Source organism: Chroicocephalus ridibundus, chromosome 7 (assembly GCF_963924245.1).
Source record: "Chroicocephalus ridibundus chromosome 7, bChrRid1.1, whole genome shotgun sequence".
Lineage (NCBI taxonomy): Eukaryota > Metazoa > Chordata > Aves > Charadriiformes > Laridae > Chroicocephalus > Chroicocephalus ridibundus.
In genome coordinates, this window is record NC_086290.1 from 51,396,353 (window position 1) to 51,414,300 (window position 17,948).

At 39.3% G+C, this 17,948-nt stretch overlaps 1 protein-coding gene across 5 annotated transcripts in view; it reads left to right on the forward strand.

Annotated features, from left to right (window-relative positions):
* SYNRG (synergin gamma) overlaps positions 1 to 17,948 on the forward strand; it is a 44,225-nt gene that overhangs the window by 10,493 nt on the left and 15,784 nt on the right. For 2 of the 5 annotated variants that reach the window (XM_063340824.1, XM_063340825.1), the window contains exons 7-15: positions 296 to 595; positions 1,336 to 1,560; positions 4,002 to 4,079; positions 4,791 to 4,987; positions 5,832 to 6,080; positions 6,938 to 7,074; positions 9,542 to 9,660; positions 9,840 to 9,902; positions 12,334 to 13,278. In XM_063340824.1, the coding sequence (XP_063196894.1) occupies positions 296 to 595; positions 1,336 to 1,560; positions 4,002 to 4,079; positions 4,791 to 4,987; positions 5,832 to 6,080; positions 6,938 to 7,074; positions 9,542 to 9,660; positions 9,840 to 9,902; positions 12,334 to 13,278 (2,313 nt within the window). The remainder of the gene's footprint in view (positions 1 to 295; positions 596 to 1,335; positions 1,561 to 4,001; positions 4,080 to 4,790; positions 4,988 to 5,831; positions 6,081 to 6,937; positions 7,075 to 9,541; positions 9,661 to 9,839; positions 9,903 to 12,333; positions 13,279 to 17,948) is intronic. The other 3 variants (XM_063340827.1, XM_063340828.1, XM_063340826.1) reach the window with 2 other exon arrangements.

Here is a 17,948-nt window from a genome sequence, read left to right on the forward strand (position 1 = left end):
TAAAACAAACAGAATACTTCCTCAACCACTGTTAGGAATCAAGTTTCAATCAAAGTGTTTACATCATAAAAACCTGGGAGAGAAGATGCATGGTTGGAAGCGGCTGCTCAGTTTTGCTTTATGTGTTTGTTACGCTGACAACAACAACTCTTCACATCTCTGTCAAATAATGCCTCCACTGCTGTTTCCCCTCACCCATTTGCTATGTATACCTAGTATTTGCCACTTTTCCTGCCTTTCCACCCATGAACCTTTTCCTCATCACTTTGCATTGTGTGTTCATTCCATTTTACAGATCATCCCACATCATCCCATTCTGCTGTATCTGTTTCTCACTCTGCTTTTCTCGATGATGAAGAATTTAGTGACTTTATACAAGGGCCTGTTGAAATCCCCAAACTGGTGCCTCAGTCCACCTCTCAGCCTTTCCAGCCTTTCCATTCTCCTGCTGAGGCTGGGCAACTGCTTTCAGAAAAGGCTGTGGTCCAACCTCTCCCTCCAGCCCAGACTCCAGTGTTACCCATCCTGCATGGTACAACTGGGCAGGTTCCTTGTTTTCCTACCTCTGCATCTTCACCCAATATCCATAAAACAGGTAACGCCAAAGTATTTTTTTTTTTTTTTTTTACATATCACCTTCTGTCATAGAGCTACACAGTCTTTACTTATTTTGTTGGTTTTTTTTTCAGTCTGGCTGAAAGAAGTAATATATAGGCAATTAAGTAGAAACCTGCTGATCCGTGTAAAAAGATGACTTAAGTCCCCTTCTTCCTTACCTTAGAACTGCGCTGTAAAAGCAAGCCATGTGTGATCCAAAGATTGCTAAATATGCATATGACTGATCTTAAGTGAATTAAGTCTTGTGTGCTAGCATCTTTGTAAGTCTGTGTAGTGGAAAACGATACAGTTGAGATGGTGGTATAAAAAAAGAACTATTAGGCTAATGTGGAGCACTTGTGTGCTTCCTCTCTTGGAGGCTAAATGGATGGTGGTGAGATTAAAATGAAGAATTTTGCAGGTGTAAGTAGATATTGGACATCTCTGCTACCGATGCCTAGATGATTATGCAACGGTAATCCTAATACAGAAAATAGTTTCATGTATTCCTTCTCCTGCTTGTTGGTATTTGTTTGTTGTGTAATGCATGGTAAGTAAAGGGCAGAATCAGGCTATAAAAGTGTTTGAACAGGGTGGTGCTATTGGTCTGAACTGGGACGGATGCTCATATTGATAATTCATCGGTGGTACCAGTAATACTTTTCCTTTGAAAGTGGGGAATTGCGATCTGGGTGCTTAATAACAAAATATAAATAATTCCTCCTGCTGTTCATTCAGGCTCTTCCTTGGAGGAGAAAGTCTTAAATAATGGCTCAAATGAATCTGAACAAGAGCAAATCAAACTTAAAACATCTGAAGTTGGGCACAAAGCCTCAGCTGCAAGCCAAGTTCATCCCAGTCTAACCATCAATGACTGGGATGTTGTAGGTGGACATGAAAGTGGTATCACTGCTGCAGAGGTGCACAAGGCTTCAGAACAAAACATAGCAGTTGAAGAGTGTGGTGAGCAAATGAAACATTTGACAGAATTTAAATCTAATAAGATGCTGCTTGAATGCTAACACCCTGTACGCTAATTCTAAGGCCAATCCTGCATCATTTTGCTCTGAATGCCTGCTTGAATAATGTGTCAGTACCTCCTGCTCCTTGCTAAACGTATAACAACTATGATTTTGCTCTGAACTTTTTCCACGTGAATTTACTGCTGTCATCACTTTTAACATGTTTGTTTAATCAGGTCTGCTGTTTCAAAATATTCTGTCCTCTTTCTTGGGGAAAAAAAAATGTGCTCTCTAAAGATTATTATTATTTTTTAAAATTATTTAAGGAAACATTACTAAAGATAGTCAATGTCACGGTGGGTTTTCATGTTTTAACTTGGAGGGGATAAAATCTTGTTAGGTTAAAACTCTTAGGCATTTAATACTTCTTTCCCAAACAATTTGCCGCTTATATGCGTTATGTCTAAAACTATCTGTGCTTTAGGGATCAAAATTTCAAAAGCTGGACTAGATGAAAACTTCGAGTAAGCTTTAGTTCCAGTTTGGATTTTATTAACGCTAACTATTGACTGTTTGGTTTTGCTTTATTTCAATCAAAATAGATGCAAGGTCTCTGGTGCACCTTGGTTAGTGCTCTGATGTCGTACTCAAGGGTTACATGAAACACGGGCTCCACTTGTAGTCAAGCATGATAAAAATACATGTAGTCCTTTGTATGATCTCGCTTTACTGGGGGGTGAGAGGAGACGGAGAAAGGGGACAAAGCTGCTGGTCTGTAGATAATTGAATCGGACACTTTCTCAAGCAGTTATTTCTTTCCTATAAGTACCATAACTTTTAATTAATAAACTCATGTGTTCCTCTTCTAAGTCATTGGATATGCTGCTTTCAAGTGTTTTCTTATCCAATGTATTTAAAAGACATTATTGGATGAAATTAAATGGTCTGAATGGGCATTTTTAATAAGTGGAGGGGCTTTGTAATACACAGTAAATTGCTAAAAGTGACTTTAAAGAATATACAGCATGAAATAGGAGCTGTTCATTTATTCATAGTTCAGTCAATTGCATTGTTCATTTTGTACAAATCCAACACAATCTGATGCCTCACTTAAAAAAAAAAAAAGGGGGGGGGGGAGTGGATGGAGGCAGGACACTACCCTTAAATGAGTGTGAGACAGAGTGAGTTTAAATACAGCCTGCAGATGAAGGTGGTGCTGGAAGTAGTTATGTAGAGTAACAATAGCTAAGCATAGTTCCAAATGTTAAGAGTGCTTTGAAGGATGAGCTGAAGTACTTTGTGAGGAACAGAAGTAGTTTAGTTGTGACAATGCTGAAAAATGGCAGACCCTTGTCATCTAGATATTATCAAAATTTTGAGTAGGACTCTCCTATCTATCAACTAAATATGGCTGAGAATTCCGTTTCACTTCTCATATTATTTGATTTTTAAAGGGCTGGATTTTATCAGAGGGATTCAAGGGTGAGATGCAAGAATTGGGAGGATGCAGAAGCATATGGAAAGGTGGTTAAAGCTGGAGAGCAATGAGACTGGAGGAAGTAGCAAATTTATTTCACTCGACTGGTGAAATGGAAGGAATTGCTTATATTAAAATGTGCTTGGAGTTGTGAGATGATTAGAAATCAGACTGCAGTCAGGAGACAATCCGTGTGGAAGATGAGGAGATGCAAGGGCACTGGGAAAGACAATGAAATCTGAAATGATTCTGATTTTTGTCAGCATTGCATCCAAGCCAAGCATAAAATTTGCTTACGGAGACTAGATAGGAAGTAAAACCATGAGACTGAGGGGAAGAGTCCACACAGTGGAGAGGAAATAACCAATTTGGAGGGAGTAAAGTGTGGCAGATCGCGTCATGAAGGCGGCTGTGATGTCTTCTGGATCTCAAGACTAGAAGCAGTGGGGCCAGGGTTTCATGTTTGGGATTGTGGGATGGGATCTTGCTGAGATTCAGTCCAATAGGTTGTGGACTTCCCTGATAAAGATGTTCTAGTGGAACATTGTGGGTCTTACGGTAGGTATGAATTTATTTATTCCGCAAGTAGCCTGAATAGCATATAGTTGATGGGGAGACTAAATTTGATATGGCACAGAAATGCTGCTATGAAGGTTTAAGAGACAAAAAGACGAGCTTCTGTACAACTAGAAATTAAGAGGGAAGCAAATGAGGAGCCTCCTTTTTTCATTATGTATATAACTATATTCTTGCTGTTACTGCCAAATCATTCTACTTACATTGAAATGCATATTCCTGCAGTCGCTGTTTTTCCTCTGAGCACAGTAATTCCGATCTGAAATCTTTGCCTGAAATGCTAAATGAGACTGACCAACTGCGATCTGGTGTCTGAGATCTTTACACTCTGAACCTGTATATCCTAATACAACTGTCTGTCTTTTTCTTCCTGAATGGGATATGTTTAGGAGTTGGAGTATTCCCTTCACAGGACCCAATTCAGCAAATGATGCCTCCTTGGATTTACAACGATAGCTTGGTCCCAGGTAAAAAAGAAAGTGGGCAGTGTACGGTGTGAATGTACATGTGCTTACATTGCCATTTATTGATTGAAGTATTATTCTTTGGTCATCAAATGAATGTATCTTTGATACATTATATGTATCAAAGCCACTCATATGGTGGCTTTATATTTGAAGAAGCATGGATTTTATTCAAGCGTGTTAAATGTTTAATCTAGAATTTGTTATGACAGAAGATTATGCTAGTAGAGGTTGCATTGATGGTAATACTGCTTTCATGGGTAGTCTGTTTTTTGGCATGTCTTGTAATTAAGCAGGCTTGTTTCTTAAGGCTATTTATCTTATATATGCAAATAACATAGTAAATAGAAAATGAGATGCTGTAATAAACATTGATTACCCTGAGGTTTAAATACATAAAGCTGTTGTAACTATCTTTTTATATAGATTATCCTGCAATTTTTTTAATGAAACATGTTTTGAAATAGAGCCCTAACTGTATTTTTTATAAAATATTTCTTTACTTGTTTTAAACCTGCCTGTAAAGACCATCCGATAGCACATTTAGATGAAAACATGATGATAAATATGATGCCGGAATGCTGTTGGCTTACCTTACACTTTGAGTGGTACTAACTGGATATAATGTTGAGTTTGCGACAAAATAGAAAAGCAATCTTAAATTCACTTGAGAACAGCAGTTGCCACTGTCTAATACTGACTCCCTTTTAACAGAGTTGTATAAGAAAATTTTAGAAACCACTTTGACTCCTACTGGAATAGATACAGCTAAACTCTATCCCATCCTGATGTCGTCTGGATTGCCCAGAGAGACTCTTGGGCAAATCTGGGCTTTAGCCAACCGCACTACTCCTGGGAAGCTCACAAAAGAAGAGCTCTACGCTGTCCTGGCTATGATAGCAGTAACTCAGGTATGACTAGCGCTTTGGAGATTAGTGCAAAAAGGCTTCACTAATCTGCCATGATTATGTGTTGGCACAAGTGGCTGGTATACCACACCTGTAGTAAAATACTATGTCTGTTGAAATCCAGAGAGGAAACTCCCCTTGTAACTTCAGTGGGATTATAATTTCATCCCCTGCATTTACATTTCAGTTACTCCTTTCTTTAGTGTCAGTTCAAGATAGTTCTTAGCTCTGCCTACCAAACACGTGGATATGCATTTCTAGTAGAAAATACTGGCTGATTTTCTTCTGTTGTATACACATCTGTTTTCCTCAAACTATATGGTCCTTGTATGCCCTTAGTCTGAACCAGTGGAGTGTGAATTTTAGGCTTCCATTATTTGTCAGCGTAGTGTCATCTCTTAGCAGTTTATTTCTAAATACCACCCCTGTATGAAAATTTAAGGTATCTTGAGCAGTGAAGATCAAAGCTGAGTTACCTTGTTGGGGGTGGCGTGCAGGAAAGATGATATAGCACCCACGAGGTTCAGCATAGCTTTTGCCAGTGCTTACTTGATTGGTTTACTAGAAGCCGAACAAGAATGCTGTTGAATGCTGTCAAATGCCTCTGCCCGCTCAGACAGGTACATTACCCTCTGTGTAACTCCAGCTGTCGGGGTGTTGAATACCGTTCACTTACACAGGCTCTTGATAGTGGGGTTTGCTTTGGAGGGTTTACTTGAAGCTTGGCCAGTACCCTGCTCTTTCATGATGTCAATAATACAAGCTAGAAACTGGAATTGAGAATGCAGTTTGCCTTTTTGTTGACATGTACACGTGTATGGTTCTCTTTGTTTTTCTGCCTTTGCAGAGAGGAATACCTGCAGTGAGTCCTGAAGTATTAAACCAGTTTCCAGCAGCCCCCGTTCCTACTTTAACTGGATTTCCAATGCCGCTGCCTGTGACAGTGAGCCAGCCGCCCCTGCTGCCCTCCACGCCGCCGGTCTCCATGCCTCTCAGCATCGGGCCGGCTGTGATGGGAATGAGCATCACGGCACCGGCGGGCGGAGCTGCAGCACAGCCTTCAGCAGGATTCGTGCCAGCCTACCCGCCCAGCCAGGTCAGCTCGCTCTTCTGCTCTTCTTGCCTGGGAAAGCTCCCTTGTCCTGGAAAGAGAATTAGCCTGACTCTTTCAGAGCTACGTAGTGACAACAGACTTTAAGTAAAAAGCAAAAAATGGAGTTGAAATCTAGCACATGACATCAGAAAACATGAAGTCATGCCACTAAGGATCTTCTTTTATTTTTCCATTTTTTTCTAGTGGCATTAGAAGAGGTACAAAGCATTCTCTGTTACAGACTAATTGCATTGCAAGAGGATTTTACTTGTTGTTAGGATTTTGTAATACACCTAAAATGGAATTTTATATTAAACTACGTAACAGAGTCTCGTAGCTGGTAAAATAATTCAGAGTTTTCAGGAGAAGCCGAGAACTATGAAAACCTTTGATTTACAACACTAAATCATGTAGGGGATAAAATTTTGGTGTTTGCAAATATGGTCCATTCTTCTTCAGAAAATATTTCTTCTGATGCTTTTGCTGCGTGCATTGATTTAAAATTACTGATAGATTTAAATTATTAATATTTGTCCTGTATTAAAAGATTACATGGCTCTAATCAATAATACATTTAACATGAAAGGACTTGAGAGTTCCCTGTTCACCTGTTCTTCATGCATACTACTTCTAATCCTGCACACCTTGTGTTTTGAGTGAGGTGCAGGTGAAGTAATATGACCATGCTGATTTTTGCATGCTAATGTTGAAAGGTTTTTTCCTTCTTTTGCTGTTTTGTTGTTTGTTTTTTTGTGTTTTTTTTTCTCCTGAGTTGATCACACTGCTCTGAACTGCTCTCATGCTATATGACAATTTGAAAAGGCAACAATATGGCAATTAACATGTTGTTTGTAATTCAGGTAGTAAAACCAGAAGATGACGACTTCCAGGAGTTTCAAGATGCTTCAAAGTCTGGCTCACTAGATGACTCTTTCGCTGATTTCCAAGGGGATGTAGCTGCCTCCTCCAAAGCAGCCAGTTCACAGCACAGGAGCAGGTAGTAGATCTTTGATTTCCACCCCTTCAGTATTTTAGAACTCTTTAAGAAATGAAATATTTTCCTCTTTTGTGGGTAGCTTTCTTGCCTGTAATTTTCTTCTGTCACCTGACTTCTACTCTGACAGCTTCTTTTGAAGGTTGTTACAACTACAATTAGGCTTTCTGAATCAAAAATGACATTTGATGTGCCATAGGTGGTTGGCCGTTCTTTAGCATCTAGTCATCATGCTGAGGTAAATTGCGTTTACAAGGTATGGGGATAGGTTTTTAAGTGTTTATACTACCGCACAGGCAATTGAAAGTTACTTCATACTGTGTGTTCTGGCGAAAATCTTGCATAAAGCTATTCAGAAAAAATACCCTGGAACAGAGGAGTTCTGCGTTGAGTGCTGTGTGCTTCCATTAAAAGTATCACCCCATGTTTGTTGGAGTTGATGGAAACGGTTTGCTGACATCAAGGTCTTTCTTTGGGCCCTGAATATGGACCCCAAAACTCATGCAAAGAGCACAACATCACTCTTAAATGACCGAGAACTCCAGTGGACAGGGTTTTTGTTATTTCTGTCGTTTCTCTGGCCAGTGCTTAAACTTTTGATAACTGACTCTAAATCTCAATTGAAATCTCATTCAGACTTCAGCAATCTTGGCTTTTCCTTTGGGAGACTGCCAAAATGTAATTCTAGATCAGGCAAATTTTGTATAACAAAATAAGTAAGCATGTTTACTCCCTTTGAGAGTTTACAATTAATCCTTCAAAGTCCTGTGATTACAAAATTTCAGCGTTGTTTCCTTCTCCTGCACATGGCAAACTTCTGTGTACCTCCCTGGTGTCTAATTGCAGACGTACACATTTTCTGCGTATTGAACCGACTGTTCTTAGTTGCAAATAGAACTAGCACTTTCCAGGTAAGCGGTGATTACCAGTGGCTTCCTCACCAGTGACATCAAATGAGGATACTAAAACAAATTGTTCCGTTACACTGTGCCTAATGGCATTCTATGTAAGAAGTTTAATTTTGCTGTCAGTCAATGCCACGTGTATCTGAAGATGCTCTATTTTAAGTATATTTCTATTAGACGTCATTTTGCAATTAAAGCTATTGTTACTGAAAGTTTTAATAGAAGCATTGTTTGTAAATTCCACAATGGGAAATAGGGGATCATAAAAAATAAATAAATTTAAAACCAGTGTTTCTTTTTCACTGGAGCAGTTCTCTTTATTCAGTTGTAAAAGCGTTCGGTTTTGAACAGAATGTTACAATGAGCCATAATCTAATTGCTTATGGAGCTTTATTTAAAAAAAAGCCATCTGTAGAGTACAGCTGATTAACCATTACATTTGCCGAGGCTGCATATCTAATAGCCTGTTTTGCAGTGATGTGACATTTAATTACGTTACCATAAGCTATATTTTTTGAGATCGCCCTGTCTGTCTGCAAGCATCACAGACCATCATTAGCACGTGTGTGCAAGTGCTAGGTTTGTATGTTGCTTGTAGGCTGCTGATAAGGAGATTTAAATGGCTCTGGAAAGATTCTTGCTTCAGGCCAAAGAAAGCCATAGAAATTCATTCACGTTTTCAATGTGCATAGTATTGAATGACATAAACTAGAGGTAAAATGCATTATTCATATGTAAAGGATGTTGTTCTCTAGAGCTGCCAAGGTCTGATAAGGGGGCTTGTGCGGAGGGCAAGCAAAGCTCTCGCGAAACGTCTTTTAAATCTTACAGCAGTTGCTAACATGGTGTTAGGTTATTATGGCAGGTTTACTATATAGAGTGTGTTTATGTGCAAAAAGATTTGCTTGCGTAACTGTGGCCTCATCCTTATTTCGCTGATTAGCTAGCTACCTGAACTCACTGATCTGCACTGACTGAAATTCAAAGTTATCCTTTCCTTCCTTTTGAACAGTGGTTCCACTTTATTCTCTTAATTTTGCAATATGTAATGAAATATAACCAAAAGTAGATAAGATGAAAGTATGGAGCTGGCAAAATCTCATGCGGTTTTAGCTCTTTACAGTATCTAGTCCTATCAGCAAGAATTGTCCTTGTGTTGCCCTGGGCGAAGTGATTAATTAAACAGCAGTGATTCCTGTGTGCTTATTCTCTCCCGGGCTAAGAATTCCCGTGGTGTAAAGTTCACGTGTTTTGTTCATGTTTTGGTACAAATTAAAATCAAGAAGGGTGAAAACTGACTTCTGGCCTAAAGATATGCAATTAGGTGAGATAAAGTGCAAATTCACCCATCAGTTACCCAGCTGCCTGTTTACATTCTCTTATTCTTAACAGATATTGAGGTAGTTTAATCAGGTTCTTGATTAAGAACTCTTTAGGGTACAAGCTTAGGTTTAGTGATCCAAATTGTGTAGTCATAATAAGAGGCTCCTCCAGATAAAACCTGGAAACGCAGATCTCTTACGGTTAAATTAAGGAACTTTGCTTTTATCTCTTTTTGTTTTTAGTGTTCCTTCTTTACTAATGCCACTGCCAGGTAATAAGACGCTCATGTCAACTGATAAGTACGCTGTGTTTAAAGGAATTGCAGCTGAGAAGCCTTCTGAAAGTACAGCTACTTTTGGAGGTAAAGGCAAAAATATGCAACCACTTTGAGAAATTTATTGCAATATTTCATATATCTTGGTTTTAGCACTGGTAAAATGTTAATATAAAAAAAATCAGAGAAGTTATGCCGCTATAAAATTTAGGAAAGAAGTTCCTAACATCTTTATGTAAATTTATTTCTTCTCTCATGTTCTCTAGATTGTGGAGACAAGTATAGTGCTTTCCGTGAGTTAGAGCAACCATCAGAGAGCAAATACTTAGGTAAGCAGTGGGTTTTTTTGGAACGGTTTTAATATGCTTTCATGATTATTATTTTTTTTTTTTTTTTAGCAATTGTCCATGAGCTGCAGAATTTCCATTGCTAGAATTCTAGAAGAATGGTGCTTCTGCTCTAAACAACTTAGCAGGAAGTATCCTGAAAAAACAGTGCAATATACTATTGGAACAATCTACAAATTGTACTTCTAGAAGATTGGCATCTCTTTTGGATGCTTCTGAGTTTTATTTTAAAATAACAATATGGTAGGAATTTGTTCATTTTAAGTATGGAATCGTGTGTTCTTAGAAGACAGAATAAGATGCTTCTGGACAAAATGCAGCTTATTTCTATTGTTAGGGCAGAATTTAAACTTTTCATGGTCTCTGGTGCTCTAAGAATAAATCTGATCACTTATTTTGAATTTTGTGTTTAATTGTTTTTGATTGGGAAAAATAAAACCTAGATGGCATCTGAGGCGCAACATCTGTGTAATTACAAAAGCAGAGTCTCCCTAAGCCGTTTCCAGAACTATCTGTGTCTAACTCATTTGTGTGATATAAGTGGTAACCAGTAGACAGATCAGAAAATGAACATATTACTAACTTAACCTGACTTCCACAGAGCTATGTTATACCCAGCATTTTGTTTCATTATTAGAAAACAACTTTAGATTCTAGACTTGAGTTCACTCCTACTCCTCCTTTTTCAAAGATGGAACTCTTTTTTTCAGACACTGAGTTTCTGAAACTTCTGTAAAGTTTTGTGAGGTTCTTATGCTCATTACCTCTTCAGGGTTAAATGCATGCAATGAAATGAAATAACATTTTATCTCTTGCCATACGTGTTCTAAAATATAGAAAATTTCTGTATTTGCCTGCTATCCAGGTCTGACCTCTCTTAACCCTTTCACCAGCTGCTTACATTTCTAACGGAAAAGTTTGCAATTCATCAGTAAGTTTAGTTTGCTGTGATGTTTTAGGTTTGATCGTGGAATAGCAATTTCATGAATATTGGTATTGTTGCTGGGCGAAGTGAATTGATTTGGAGGGGAGGGAGAATGGAAGGATATGTTAGGTATTGTCGTGGTCCTTTACTACCACTATAAAGAATATTCTTTTAAATCTTGGTTTATCTAATTTAAAGTATGACACTGTGCTATCTTAAGAATTAAATGTTAATGGTGTACTTCTAAAATAGAACGAAATCTGTATGTTGGACACTTGTCTTGAAGTACGCATCAATACTTTAAATTTACAAGTAGCCTAAGTATGTACATGCTGGTGAATGGGTTAAACTAAACATTTTTCATGTTCAAAAGAAATTGCTTTATAAAAAAAAAAATAATTGTGTATGAACAAGAAGAAACTTGTAAAATTAGTACACCAAAATATTTAATGTAAATTCAATGAAAACATTCTTACCTAATGGCTAATCAGTTTTAAATTATAATCCTTACATAGTACTATCTTACATTCAGTATGTAGTTAGACTAGAGATTGGCACATTTTATGATTAATCGTGCTGAGTTTCATGTGAAACTCGGTCTCCAAGCCTGCTAGTAAAACTGTAATCAGCCTCAGCAGAAGTCAGAAGATGCTGGAGTTACGTTGCGTTTACTGAAGTTCTGATCACTTAACGCTAGAGTATGTTTAGGTGGACCTGGCAGAAGGAAAACACGATAGATTAAAATGAGAGCTTAAAAATGTTCTAAACCAACACATTAGGATCACTGCCTTGCATTCCTCTTTGTTTGAAGCTTTGTCTCTTGCCCCCGGTGGGTTCCCCATTATGCCCAGTTGGATAGACTTGTTGGCTGGCTACCTTCTTTTAACTGAGCTTTGTTCAAAATGCCTTCAGCCACCAGGCAAGTCTGGCTGGTGTCTCCTGTGTTCCCCTGTTGGCTTACCAGCAGGGCTGCTTTTATCTCAGCCCTGTGCTGATGCCCCAGGAAGAAACTGCATTTGGGAAATATTTTGAAGGGAGGGAGGGGGAGAATTGCTTCAGTAAGAAGCCAAATACTTTATTGGGATAAGCGAAATTCAAGATTACATTTATTGCTTAGCAAATAACGGGAAGGATGAGGTGGGAAAAAGAATGGAAGCTGAATGAGACAGTACTGATCACCTTTTGCGTCAGTCATGATGTGTTTTGATATTAACTCAGTGCAAAGGGAATTGAATATGACTTTGAGGCTATTTGAGAGACTTAAGTGTTTGCTGGAATGAATATTAGAATCGCTGACCTTGAAACTTTTGTGGTTCATAGAAGTTGAGTTTGCAGTTCTACGTGCATCCTGAGGTCTTAATTTAAATAGTTTGCATAAAACCTTCTGACACTGCATGAAATAATTTGCTTGCTTGCATGGTATGAGTATGATGTATTTGTTGTCATTGCAGTGTCGTCTTATTGTTTTTTCCTTGTTTTTATTCTCAGGAGATAACCTTGCAGAATTCAAGCCTGCAGGAACCGATGATGGTTTCACAGATTTTAAAACCGCTGATAGTATCTCACCATTAGAGCCACCTACGAAAGATAAAACTTTCCCCACATCCTTCCCTTCTCTGCCCGTTCAGTCAAAACAGCAAACACAAGCAAAGACCTCTTTGAATCTAGCAGACTTGGATCTCTTTTCCTCTACTGGAGAAAACAAGCAGCCATCCTTTCCACCTGCATTCAATACATCAAAATCGGGCTCCTTTCCTCCACCACCCCTTCCATCTGCCCAACCAGCACCCAGCAAAAGTTCAAGCTTAGCTGATGAGTTTGGAGACTTCAACCTTTTTGGGGAGTTTTCTAATTGCGCATCAGCTGGTGGACAAGATGACTTTGCAGATTTTATGGCTTTCAACAATAGCAGTGGATTTTCCGAACAAAAACCAGATGACAAATACAATGCGCTTAAGCTAGAGGCTGGTCCCGTTCCTCAGTCTGGCTCGTCTGTCAGCACGGTGAAGAGTGGGCAGAGCTCTGCCACCGCTGCTACGCCCACCAAGTACGATATCTTCAAACAGCTTTCTCTGGAAGGCTCTGGAGCAGGCTTTGAGGAGGCCAAGGACAACACGCTTTCTTCAGTGAAGAGCGATGATGATTTTGCCGACTTTCACTCTAACAAGTTTTCTTCCACGTGCAACAGCGTAGATAAGTCTCTGGTGGACAAAGTTGCAGCTTTCAAGCAGGCCAAAGAAGACTCTGCTTCGGTGAAGTCTCTGGATCTCCCTTCTATTGGTGGCAGCAGTGTTGGCAAGGAGGATTCTGAAGACGCGTTGTCTGTTCAGTTTGACATGAAACTGGCTGATGTGGGAGGAGATCTTAAGCATGTCATGTCTGATAGCTCTTTGGATTTGCCAACAGTTAGTGGCCAACATCCACCAGCAGCAGGTGAGGAACTGGTTAGATTGCTCTGGTAATGTAGGTGATGGGAGATTTCGGTGTTGTTCTGTGTGCTAAATTACAGTATTATGCACTAGTCTTTCAATAGTGAAAGACTTCTAAATCCGTGCAGCCGCTAGCCAACAGCCCCTTAGTAGGGCAGTGTTTATTTTTTGTCTTAGATGACTATAAATAGATTGAACAGTTTGAACTCCATGCCAGTTTATTTTTGAGATTTGACAACATCATATTACTGGTACCTGTTAGCTGTTGTCACTTAAGGGATTCGAGTGGAAAACTTTCTAATGCAAACAATGTCATTCCATTTATATTAGCAAGATGAATGGCAGAGTCTCACTATAATCTCTTGGTTTCAACAAAGCATTTGGCTTGGGGATTTAACCCGCTCTGCGCTTCTAAAAGGGTAGGCAGAACACTAATTTGTGCTGTTAATGAAAAGCTGTCTAACCAACAGTACTAGTATATTCCCGTTACGGTGGGGCTTAATCTGTGTAGCTAGTATATTGCAGGACTGCGAGTAGGAGTATTGCATAAACTTTTTAGAGTTAAAACCCACGTTGGAATAATTGTGCAAAGGGCTGTTAATGCTAGTTTTGTAATTGGTAGCTCTTGGCCCTAAATTTAAAACCACAGGACTTTATCAGGTTTTCACCTTCTTTAATTTCCCTTTATGAAAGTACTCCTGAGAGAGTGAATTGACCATCTCCGATCTGATCGCATATCATACAACAAATTTCCCAAGTGTCCTGCTTTTTCTTTTCATATGTACATAGGAAGATAAGATGTAGTTAATGCTCTGTGGCCTTCAATAATACGGGAACTGTTACTGTGTTCGAGCGACAAGTATTACGCAGTCAAAGGCTTTTCTGAACAGGGGGGAGCACACAAACTGCAAATGTAAAAGCTGTTACTGCAAGAATTGGTTATTTCCATATGAAATATTTCTTCCAGTTTTGCAGATATGGGTAGAGAAAATACGCAGTACTGTAATTTTGCATTATATGATATTTTTAAGTAGGGGAGAGAATTGAGTTGGCAACTTTGACATGGAAAATACTCTATAACAGGGTACAAAATATCAGGAATAATTTATTAGCAAAGACATTTAATTTTCATATTACTGCTTGGTAAAATTCCAAGTTGAGTGAGCTTTCAAAAACGTAGCACCTACAGTGTATTCTTGAATGTTTACTTTGGTTTTGAAAGCACTTTTTCCTAATATTTTTCTAGCCTCTTTTGGTGGTAGTTTGACTTATGTAGCTCTTCTACAGGATGTGAGCTTTTGCCACAGCAATCAGTGATTAATAATTGCCATTTGTGGCAGGAAAGACTTTTTTGGTTTGTTTAAAGGGGTTAGCTGATCATATGCTTGTTGCTAAACTTTTGAACTCTGAAGTATTAATTAGAAGCTATTTTTATTAAACAAGTCTGTATTCTCCTATGGTGCCAAGCTAGATGTTTTTCCACAGGGAGAGTTTAACTCCATTGAACTCAGTTTGGATGTCGTTGCAGAGCGTGCTCTGGACGATCTGTTACGAGTACTTCTCTGCTCATGTGTTCCCATATGTACGTTTGATGCATTTCAGGCTATGAACTGTTGGTGTTCAAGTCCTTTTTTTTTTTTTTTTTTTTTGGTTTACATAACTTAAAAAGCAGATTTATCTTTTTTCCCTCTTAATCTTCTTCGATCTGTAAATCTAATGTCCAAAAGGGACAGTATCCCTTTGTCATCCTCACTGGTGAGCAATGGGAGACCAGTCATGGGGAGCCGTATGTTTGCACACACCGTGTAACGTCTCCAGTGAAACAGCAGCGGGACAGAGGTGCTGATAAATGATTTGACTTTTCTGACATACCCATACAGAGGTCTTTATCCTTTGGCTATGGAGATTTCACGTTGCGTAGCTTCCAGGTATGGGCAGGTAGGTTGCTTACGCTGGAAATCAGAAAGAAATCATGAAGTTGCTTCCCGTACGACAGACTTTGGTCTCTGAGGGAAGAAAGGTTTTGAGTTTTGCTCTCTCCAAAGGGGATACTGTCTCTTTAAACTTTGCTATAGTTCTTTGTGTGGAAGGTAGATTATACTAATGTTGCCTGATTTCTCTTGCATTTACTTCGTATAACCCTTTGAGCACTGGCTGCATGCTGTTAGTTTCAACCAGGCTGCTTCTTTTAAACCAAATTTACGTTTTACTCCAAAGCATTTTAATTAGCACCTAGTCATGTTATATGAACCTAATTTGGTCTGTGTCCTGCCAAACGTCGCAGCGAGGGCGAACCCTCACCCGGGTGTTCTCAAAGGGTTATCCATTTGCTGCACTTGCGAATCTGTAAAGTACCTTTTTCTTTGGCATTATTGGAGATCTCTGTATATTTTAATCAACTTCAGGTTTTTTGCTGCTTTTCTAATGTCTAATTTCAACTAAACATTTCCTGTGTGAATGTGCCTTCTCAGATCTGCTTTGATATCTCTCTTCTGCAAGTATTGACCTGCATGCTTTATTCTGATAACGCCCTTACGAGCTCCTATGTATCACTATCTTTTGTGATCTGTAAGTCCTGCTGTGTTAATAAATATTATCTTGGCATATTTTGAAAATGTGGGGATGTGTGTGATTTGTTGCAAACCAGCAATGTATTTCTTTTTCCTGAAAAATACAAAGTTTAAAGTTATAGTATCCCCTTAAGCTGGCGGGTGCCTTTGGTGTGGGTGAGCTTCTGTCTCCTCTTCCAACGCTTTGACCTCGCTCCCTGTGCGCTTCTGCAACTTTACAGATCAGGCTAAACAATATTTTTTTTAAAAGAGCAGTTTGTGAGAGGGATTTTATTCGAGGAGATGTGTGGATGTCAGGGTTGTTTCTGTGAGTTGGTTTTGTGGGTATGGTGGTAGTTCAGACTGAAGACAGACATAATGTCTTCTCTGTCCCGTTGTCTCCTCATCTGGATTTCCCTGCTGCCAGCCGCGGTCATGGTACACCTTTGTGAAGGGGCCCTGCTGGAAAATGTGTTGCTGTCTAGGCCTTTATGAGTAGGAGCCCATTAAACTATATTCTGATATTTATTTAGCTAATCTAGAGTGAGTTAATCGGTGCCCCACGGTAAAGGGCCCTGTTTCCTTTTTCTGTTTGGGAACTCCTGGCTTAGTAAATGTTGAAGCTTTCAAACACGTGTCACATAATTAACGTCACTTCGAATTCCTCCAAATCCCGGGCCACTAACAGTTTGGGATTAACGTCAAATTAGCAGACAAGCTAAAAATAATTGAGATGTGGAATAAAGTTAAAGCATTGCACTGGCCCAAACTGGGTTTTTGTAGTTCTTTGCCGCAAGAGCAAAAACCAGACCAGAAACCAGAATGTGTTTTCTCTTCTTTACACTTCTTGAGAGATTTTAAAAGGGGAAAAAAAAACCACAAACAAACAAACCCACCCCTTTTTCATTCTGGAGAAGCAGTAGGTTATGCCTAGCCCTAAAGCTTTTCAAACTGAAGGCTTGAACACAAACCTGAGGGACTTAATTCCGCAGGGCTTGTGCTATTAGTATTTGTTCAGTTAATCATACCTGGAGGAGCGAGAATAATGTTCATGACTCTCTTCTTTATTACATTTTTTGTCCAGACTTGACAGTCAGATTCACTCACTTGCTCTCATTTAGCAGAATTCTGCAAATAGAAGAGTTTAACAACACTTATTTACTCTGTGAAGGTCTCTAACGGTGGAGGGTGTGTATTTCCTGAGCGCCCTCCGAGCCCAGCCAAAGGGTGCAGAGACGGGGCTGCAGTCAGCTGGCTCCACTTCCAACGCACGCTCAGGGGGCCTTTATTCTGCTGTGAAACGTTATTTATCATTATCATTAGAAAATAATTAGCGAATTCTTTAATTCCCCAAGGTTTGAAGGCTTTTCTCTCCTTTTTCCTTCATTTTAATTTATCTTACAGTCATCGTTCCTGATGGTTTGCACCTTAGCCGTGCTAGGTACTGCCATTCTTTAGCGAAAGTAAATTGGAGTAACTCCCTTATCGTTAGCGCTGTGCCAGGCTTCACCGGCTGAGAAATGGCCTTTGAATGTTTCTGATTGCTGACAGGTACGACACAGAGAGCAGCAGTATGTACAAGCCTCTGTATTCTTCCAGTTTCCAACTTTATCGGGTGAAGCCCCACTGGAAGCGGTAAGGAGGGGGGTGCCTGTCCCCGACCAGTCTCTGGACTTGGTCCTCAGGCTGCTGGTGATGCTCCCAGTGCAAGAGCTCTGGGGTTGATGCTGTTCCCGCTAGGAACAGAACTTGCTACCACCTGCACTACCCCGACAATGACAAAGTGACACAAGAGTTATATTTATTCATCAGAATTTAATACAAATTGAAATATAAAAACTTCAAAGTCTCCTATGCGGGTTAAAAACACTAAATATATTATAATCTTCTGAATTGTCTTTTTCATTTTTCTTTAGAATATCACTAAGGCTGTCAAGGGTTTTCCTTAAATGATTAAACTGTTGACATTGAAGGCTCCAGCTTGTAAACTGCCTCCAGCCATAACTTAATCCTTGGTAGTTGAAATGAATTGTTATACTTGGCTGAAATGAAGGATGTCAAGTTTTCCTGTAGATGAGATAACACTGGGAAAACAGTGTTCTAACTGTATTTCACCCTCCGTCAG